Genomic DNA, 8,966 nt, shown 5'->3' with positions numbered 1-8,966 from the left:
CACACACACACACACACACACACACACACACACACACACACACACACGTGCTGTCTAAACGCCCTGAAACCCTACCTTCACCACCTTCTTGCATATACTCCTAGGGGAGCTCTTTTCTAAAGGGGTTGGACACCGTCCAAGTTAAGGCTGGTTCCCTAAGGGCAGTTTGCCTTTGCCAGCAGGGGGGATGATGCCAAACATCCAGTTACCTCTTAATTTAGAAGCTAGATTTTCAGATTCATCTTCCTTCTCTACAGAGGGCACTTCCTTCTCTGTAAAAAGAGTGTACATTTGTCATCAGTCCTGACAGAGGATGAAAGAAGTCTAATAGAAAAGAAAATATGCCTCTTGGAAAAATAAGTGCCCTTTTTGTGTTTTATTTTTAATTTTTTTTTGCCTTTTCCCAAATAACATTTTGTCAACAGTAAATAAAAAACAGAGAAGACTCACCACTAATGAATCACATTAAAAAATGCTTCCTTCCTTCTTTTTAGTCTTAGAATGTTACACGAATGCATATTTTATTTGATTATAATCATGGTTTGCAGACCCTTTTGTGTTCTGCGTTTTAAAATTACTATTCTGTCTAATTTATAACTGTTATTCTGCAAAAGGTTTTTCAGGGAGAAGAGTGCTGGCGTGGGTGAGAGGGCGGTTCCCAGTTCAAGACAGTGAACTAAACCACCAGAATAATTCCCTCTGCAGATTCCAGGGCAATACTGGAAATGGGGAGGACAGCCATCTATCAACACACGAGCCGCTTGGAGTAAATATCTGGAAAGGTAAGCAGACAGGACTGGGATGATGAAAAACCAATCAGAACAACCTACAATGAAACAGAGGTAAAGGAAGAGGGCAGACCCATTTTCCCTGTATAGCCAGGGCTGGTGCTGGAGAAACAGGTGGGCTTCAGAAAATGACATACTTCATATGTTGAGTACCTGAACAATTTAAAAATATGTTTTGGGCATTTTGCCCAACAGGAATACCAGCACAGGTATTAAAAAACAAACAAACGAATGAACAAGACTTTCATTAAGGCATTATTTGTCATAGGGAAGAGGTCAAAACACAACACCAAACCAAACCAAACAACCCTGCAACATCTAACAATCAGATGTATTCATAAGTCACAGTAACTGTAGGTATATAAGGCAATACTACATAGTCATTTCAAGGAATTAGATCAATATTTCCTGACATGGAAAGATGTCCCTGATACACTGCTAAGTAAAAAAAATTAAAGAAGAGATAAAACTGCTGTTATTCACAGGAAATGTAATTGTCTAGTGGACTTTTAACTGATAAAATATTAGAATAAGAAAGTTCAGCAAGGGAATCAGATACAAAATTAATGCATTGAAATCAATAGTTTTCCTATACATTGACAATAACCAATTAGAAAATATAATAGGAAAAAAGATTCCAATTATTACATCAATAAAAGACAACTGTAAAACACCTAGGAATAAACTAATAAGAGGTGCATATCAGTTCTCTATTAAAAAAACCTACAAAAAAAGATATGAAAAATTGAAAAGGTACATTAGGTTCCTGCTGTTAAACTAATCAAACAAGGAAGCCACTAGATGAGGGGGCTCTACCACCTCCCACCTCATCTCCCTTCTCCAATCAGTAACTCTTCTTGCCTGCTCACTTGATGCCAGCCCCTGGATGCCAGCTGTTGTACTGTACTACTGTACTTTTCAAGGTACTGTACTGTTAAGATTAAAAATGTTTTCTTAATATTTTGTTTGTTTTTCATGTATTATTTGTGTGAAAAGTATTATAAACCTATTACAGTAAAGTACTATATAGCTGATTGTGTTAGTTGGGTACCTAGGCTAACTTCGTTGGACTTCGAACAAATTGGACTTACGAACACACTGTCGGAATGGAACTCGTTCGTATGTAGGTGACCTACTGTAATGCAACCTTGAGCAACAGCCAAATGATTTCCTTGCTTTGCTCCCACGACTTCTCTATAAAAACCTCTCCTTAGCTCTTGTCTGTGGACATAACCACTTCTGGTTTGGCGCTACCTGTTTCCAATCCACATCTGCTCAAATAAACTCTTAAAAATTTGAAAATGCCTCAACTTATCTTTGAACGCTGCAGAGCAGGACCAAAGAATCAACTTGTCAAACTCCATTGAAAAACTTCATCACAATTACATTGAATATATAGATTAATTTGGGAATAATTAACATGTTTTAATATTAGGTTTAATATATTAATATTAATTATACATCTAATTTTTAATTTTTTTAAAAAATTATTTATTTATTTTTGGCTGTGTTGGGTCTTCATTTCTGTGCGAGGGCTTACTCTAGTTGCGGCGAGCGGGGGCCACTGTTCATCGCGGTGCACAGGCCTTTCACTATTGCTGCCTCTCTTGTTGCAGAGCACAGGCTCCAGATGCGCAGGCTCAGTAGTTGTGGCTCACGGGCCTAGTTGCTGCGCGGCATGTGGGATCTTCCCAGACCAGGGCTCGAACCCGTGTCCCCTGCGTTGGCAGGCAGATTCTCAACCACTGTGCCACCAGGGAAGCCCAAATTTTTAATTTTTATGTTAGATTGTGTCACTCCTCTGTGCAGACCCTCCAGTGACTTCCCACTTCATTCTCATTGAGTAAGATTTGGTCCTCATTGTCTCTCATTTTATCCCGTAGGGCTCACCTCCTTACTTACCCCACTGCAGCCAAGCTGGCTGCCTCCTTGTTCCAGAAGGAAGCACTTGTTCTTCCCTGTGCCTGGAACACTCTTCCCCCAGAGATCATTATCACTCTCTCTCCTCCTTGAGGTCTTTACTCAAATATTTCAGCTTCTCAGTGAAGATTTCCCTCAGCATCCTGGGTAAGCTTGTACCCATCTACCCAACATTTCCCATCCCTCTCCCCGCTTTATTTTCCTCCTTAGCACTTACATTATGTAAGATATTGTGTATTTCCTTACTTTGTGTATCATTTATCTCACTATTACTTCCACCTCCCATACTTTAATAGAAGATCATTGAGACAAGGGGTTTGTCTGCTCTATTCATTGCTGTTACCTTAGAACAGGAAACTGACCTATGACAGGTGCTTGGTGTGTGCTCAGTAAACATCTCATGAATAAGTGATATAACATAAAACAATAAAATTGAAAGGAAAGGCTATTCATAATGATCACTTCTGAGGAATATACTGGGATAAGTTAAAAACTTAATGTTTACATTATATTTTTCTTAATGGTTTGATGTTTTAAAAACGGCACGCCTGTTACTTCTATAATAAAAAATAAAGATGTGTTTCAAAATATGATGACAGATTATGTCTTGATGTGAACACAGGTGCTACCATTTATTAAAGGCTCAGTGCCAAGGAGTTTAAATGTTGAGTTTCATTTTGATCTCCATAACAGTCCTGTTGCAGAAGGATTATTAAGGCCAACAGAGAAAGAAACAGAGTCAGTGAGGTTAAGTGACTTGCCCAGTTGTCATGGTGTTAGTTTGTTTTGGGGCTGGGATTCAATCCTAGCTCTCCTGGCCATTTACACCAGTGCCCTTTCCAGTGTACAATCCCATCTCCCAGCAAAAGCTAAAAAACCGAACTACTCACTCAGCTGCTGCGTGCCTGACAATTCTTGAAGCCAGCTTTCTTCTGTTTGTACTGATGTTGAAATTCTTGGATACAGATTGTGATAGACAGCCCTGAAATTTAGACAAAATGTTAGTTTTCAGCATACCTATAGAGTTGTTAGCAGTTCTTCTAAATCTAGTACATTTAACAATCAAATAACAGATGTTCTTAGAAGATCCTGATTTCTTTTTCCTTTGAAATATTTTCTTCCGTTCTGTGTCTTCAGTAAAGTCAGGCACAGTATGTTTGCATCATATCTGTTCTTTGCAAAGCACTCCTCTCTCAATCCTGGAGGCTCCCAATACCGTATTATTTCTCTCACGGAGTAAATTACTACCCCTCTATCTGTGCTGTGTGGTGGTGGTGGTGGTGGCGATGATGGTATGTGTGTTTAAACATTTACTTGAATTTAAATTAGAACGTGTTGTTCATTTTAAAATAGCTTTAAAATAATCCAAGCTCTTTTTAAAGGGCTGAAGTTAAATGCGTTGTAATTAAGCAATCTGTATTCTTTCCACAAGCAGTTTAACCAGTTAGTTACCATCTGCATGATAGGAAGCAGGAATTTATTGACTTTTACTAGCTAAAATGACTGTTACTGGTAACAAGTAAACAATACCTATTGCTTTTCAAGTTCCTTTGCCTCTTTGAATTTCAATTTTTTTTTTGCCATAATTTGCTGGCTCTTCTAAAATTATCCAACAAAATTTCCCAAATAATTTAGTCAACTTTAGGATTGTCACTTTTTCACCTTTCTCAGTTCTCTTATGTCTCCACCTTCCTTTTTTGGTGCTTTGTTCCTTGAAACATTGTGTGTTGAGAACTCCTCTGCAGAAGCCACCTGAACAAGTGTCTGGGGGAGTCCTGATTGTCTAAGTTCCCATGGAAAAAAGTTATGGGACCAAGAGTAAAGGAACATTGACGAGCAATCCCTAGACAACATTTTACATTTCAGTGTTTTCCCAATACAGTAGTTAACAAAATCAATACATAACTCATCTAGGTCTCTGCCTCCCTTGAACCAACATGAAAGATTGTTTCTGAAATTCTGTGTAAAGATGGCAGACATTGGACGATAAGAACAAAATTAACATTTCCTGAGAACTTACTGTGTTGTAGTAGATACATAGTAGTTGCTTTACTTACATTACTTCATTTATCTTTACAAAAACCAATCAAGGTAGGAACTAGTATACCCTTTCCTTTTTTTTTTAAATTTTTATTGGAGTATAGTTGATCTACAATGTTGTGTTAGTTTCAGGTGTACAACAAAGTCAATCAGTTATATATATACATATTTCCACTTTTTTTTTTTTTTTTTTTTAGATTCTTTCCCCATATAGGCCATTACAGAGTAGAGTAGAGTCCCCTGTGCTATACAGCAGGTAGTATTCCTTTTCTATAGGCAAGGAAATCGAGGCTCTGGGGGGCCTTCTCAAAATCAAACATGGCAGAGGCAGATGGGGCCCAGACCTATTTGGTTCCAAAACCTGTGTTTCTCCAGATTCATCTGCCTCCTAAAGTTTGCCCCAGAATAGTAATAGGGCAATTAAAAGTGGAAATTGAGCCAATATTGGTTGCATTTCTGTTTCTTTCAAGGACAGATTTCCTTAAAAACACAATCTCACCAAATTCACCAGAGAATGCTTTGAAGTACAGAAGAAGCATCTTCTTAGGAAGATTTATGAGGAGAAATTAAGAATTTGATTTAGGAAAGAGAAGTTCCCATATGATAGAAAGTCCAGGTCAAGATGGCACCTGAACACACAATTCTCCCGTTCCTTCCAAGATCTTATTGAACTAACACTTCAAACCCACAAACAAGCAATAGCCCTGGAAAACAAGAGCGGTGTCGTCAGTAGCCAAGTAATATTGAAGAAGTCCTTGAAAGAAAGAAAATAAATGGCCTCAGGTTGATGGAAAACTAGAGCAGAGACCGCCACAGCTCAAGATAAGAGACATAAGTAAAGTTCTTCCAAAGGGAACTCCTGAGAAGCTCCTAGCCCAGACTCGACCAAATGCACAGGGGAGGGGGCTGGAGATGGTCATCAGGGTAGTTCAAGGAGTGAACATGGGACAGCTGGCCAGTCAGACCCCTTCCTCTCCTCTTACACGGGGCAGTTGGCAGCAGTTGTGTTTATTTCCGGATGAAGCCCAAAGAACTGGTTTCTAAAAAGCCTGCCTGGGGAAGTTTAGGTCTGAAAGAGAAGCAGAGTTCAGGATGAGTTACTCAGGACCTACCCAATAGGCTTGGGTGAAAGAGGAGGCAGGGAGAGTCCCATGAAAGAAATGCATGAGGAACTCCAGCCACACAGTGAAGTGTCCTTATCATAACTAGTAATAGTGGGCTTACCCACCTTGCCTGCTCCCTGCTGACACCCCACAGGAAGCTGGCTGTGACTGCCCTACCCACCCACGCAGGACTCACAGTCAACCTTCCCCTGCCAGCCCAGTCAAGAAACAGAACTACTTGGCTGCAGGACTCGTATCCTAGTTTCAGCTACCTGTCAGTCATTCATTGATAAATACAATTGGATAACCAAGGATTACCAGTCACTGAAGGACAATCCATAGCATGGAATAGAAGGACCAAGAAAAACAAACAGAACAAGTGATCTTGAAAGAAAAAAGAAGAAATACAAAGAACAAATGAGAACTTTAGTATTTTATAACAGTACCCTCAAAGAGATTTAAACACACACACACACACACACACACACACACACACACACACACACACACCTCTTCAGAGAGTAAGAATCGGTTCTTGGAAATTATATGAATCCCCCAATAAAAAAATTCTGTACAAAGCCTACATCATAGCATGTAAACACCAAGAATCTTGAAGATATCCAGGAAGTCCAACAGCCAGCTAGTAGCAGTTCCAAAGGAAAGAATAGAGAAAATGAAGGGGAGGAAATAAATATTAGAAGGGTTTGAAAATCAGACTGATCAGCAATACTGGATACTAGAAGGCAATGAAGCAATGTCTTCGGAGCTCTGAGGGGAAATGGTTTTAAACCTATTCTTTTATTCCAGGTTATATTATTAATAAAGTATGAGAGCAAAAGGAAGAAATTTCAAGACAGGCGAGAACTCAGAAATTTGACTATGCATGAGATCAATATGAAATAATTACCTGGGGAGCTTCCAGCAAAAAGAAAAGGAATAAAAGAAAGAAAACAATATGGAAAACAAGAAAGTACGGCCATTGAGCCCAACTCAGAAAAATTGAAGACAACTAAAAACAACTGAGAGTTGAGAAGTTCTTCTTTTAGGAGCCAAGTTTTACAGACATAGGATTTCATTTTCTTATGCATGAATGCAGTCACATCATTGGGTTCTTAGCAGGAAATTGTAAGTATTGGTTATTGGTCTTCAATTTTTAGAATCAACTTGTACCCAAAGCACTAAGAGCTAATTATAATTACAAAATATGCAAACACTATAAAACTTGGTAAAGTAATATGACTTTATAGGACTATATATTATATATTTTAATAAAGTCTGTTACATAATTTGTTGTTAATTGGGAGAGGAAAGGGTGAGAGAGAGAAGGAAGTAGAAGTGCATTAAGGTGTTAATTTTTCAAAATAGAGTTAATAGTTACTAAAATTGATAAATCAAGAAGTAGAGGTTTAAATACTTTCAAGTCCTAAAGGTTAGAAAATGTAAAAATAATCTAACTACTGAAAATGGAGAGGAGGGAAGTAGTGTGTTACGTTCCTCAGCTTTCATGGTGGGAAGTCAGTAGCTATGTCAAAGATTAATAAATCAAGGAATGAAAATATGCTATTTAAATTATACTGGAAACAAACTGTTAACAATATGTTAACTCGGGTGAGTGGAAGTGGGAGCAGAGAAGGGTACAGAAATTTTAAATTTTATAGTTTTGTCTACTTTAATGTTTTAACCATGTACATATATTAGATTATTAAAATGTTGACTTGGATAAATAAAAACATATTAGTGGGGCAGAACAATTCTCTTTCTGCTTAAAAATGGAAATTTGCTTATAAAAGCAAAACTTAGGTGAACAATAATGTGAGATTGTGGACCCATGTTTGGTGTGAGATTTCGGGGAAGACTGATAAAGATGTTCCAAATGTGTTTCTCTGGTGTCTTCCTATTATAGTTAGAAGTGCTTGGAGGCTAATAGCAATAACAACAAGAAAAAGAAACCGTACTTTCCACTCTCCACCAAAGGTGTCCCTGATCACTCCTAAATTTAGCCAATAGAGACTTATGTCCTACAGCCTCATAGCACTTACTGTTGTGCACATGACATTTATGATTTCATGCTATATTAGTAAGTAGACATGTCATCTCTACAGGTAGATAATAAGCCGGTGATGGGCAGGGACCCTATCTATCTCCTCCAAAGTGTCTAACAGTGTAGATTAAAAAACACCTTTTTGAATAAATTGGTTGTAAATGCCCTGGATGATTTTACTCTACTTCCTGACATGTTTATTCCAAAAGTAAACATCATGAGCTTCAAAAAATAATAATATAGAACACTGAAAACAATTTCTTACCTATCTAAATCCGTTTCAGACATGTCTTTTTTAAATGTCTGAAATATTTTAGGAAAACCTGTTGAATGAAACATTAAACAATTTAGCCATTCCTTTTAAACCAGTGGCTCTCAAAAGGACAGTTTTGCCCCCCAGGAAACATTTAGCAACGTCTAAAGACATTTTTGATTGTCACAGAGCCCGGTAGGGGCTAACTGGCATGGTCAGAAGTGGAGGCCAGAGATGCTGCTAAACATCCTGTAATGTGTAGTCCATCCAACTGCCCTCAACCCACGCGGCCCCAGCAAAGAATGATCCTGACCAAAATGTCAATGCTGGGAGATGGACAGATCTACTGTAAGTAGCTGCTGTGCCTCTCTTTTTAAGGAAGTGGCTGGAGTGGTTTCAGTCCCGGAAGTTAAGCACAAAAGTGAATTATTTTTGGCTGGGCTGTTTCAGTAGCAGAGCGCCCTTAAAGCACTACTTCTTCTTCAGGAGTGGGGCGCGCGCGCGTGTGTGTGTGTGTGTGTGTGTGTGTGTGTGTGTGTGCGCGCGCGCGCGCGCTCGTGTTTGAGGGGGGCGGCGGGGGGAGAGAATGAATGTAAGAGGACGCGGTCACTGAAGGCACGAAGTGTTATAAAATGAGCACTCCGTACAGCACTGCCTGTTTCCAGTTTGACGAGGCTCAACTGTGGACCATCACAACCGCTCAGCCAAGATTTCAGTGTCTTGAGGGACTGAGATAAGGGTGTGTGTGAAGTCTTGTGTGTATTTGGAAACAGACTGCCGGGTAGACGGAGGCTCTAGAGGAGTTGGACCTGCCCTCCCCT

At 39.1% G+C, this 8,966-nt stretch overlaps 1 protein-coding gene across 1 annotated transcript in view; it reads right to left on the bottom strand.

Annotated features, from left to right (window-relative positions):
* Positions 1 to 8,966, bottom strand: part of ERICH6 (glutamate rich 6) — a 34,012-nt gene that overhangs the window by 24,682 nt on the left and 364 nt on the right. Inside the window, exons 2-4 of the mRNA XM_027092831.1 lie at positions 8,158 to 8,215; positions 3,599 to 3,690; positions 210 to 272 (exon numbers count right to left, since the gene is read on the bottom strand). Of these exons, the coding sequence (XP_026948632.1) occupies positions 210 to 272; positions 3,599 to 3,690; positions 8,158 to 8,215 (213 nt within the window). The remainder of the gene's footprint in view (positions 1 to 209; positions 273 to 3,598; positions 3,691 to 8,157; positions 8,216 to 8,966) is intronic.

Source organism: Aethalodelphis obliquidens, unplaced genomic scaffold (assembly GCF_003676395.1).
Source record: "Aethalodelphis obliquidens isolate GAN/ISIS:26980383/991018 unplaced genomic scaffold, ASM367639v1 scaffold81, whole genome shotgun sequence".
Classification (NCBI taxonomy): Eukaryota; Metazoa; Chordata; class Mammalia; order Artiodactyla; family Delphinidae; genus Aethalodelphis; species Aethalodelphis obliquidens.
The sequence above is the reverse complement of the archived record's forward strand: the minus strand, read 5'-3'. Positions and strand labels throughout refer to the sequence as shown.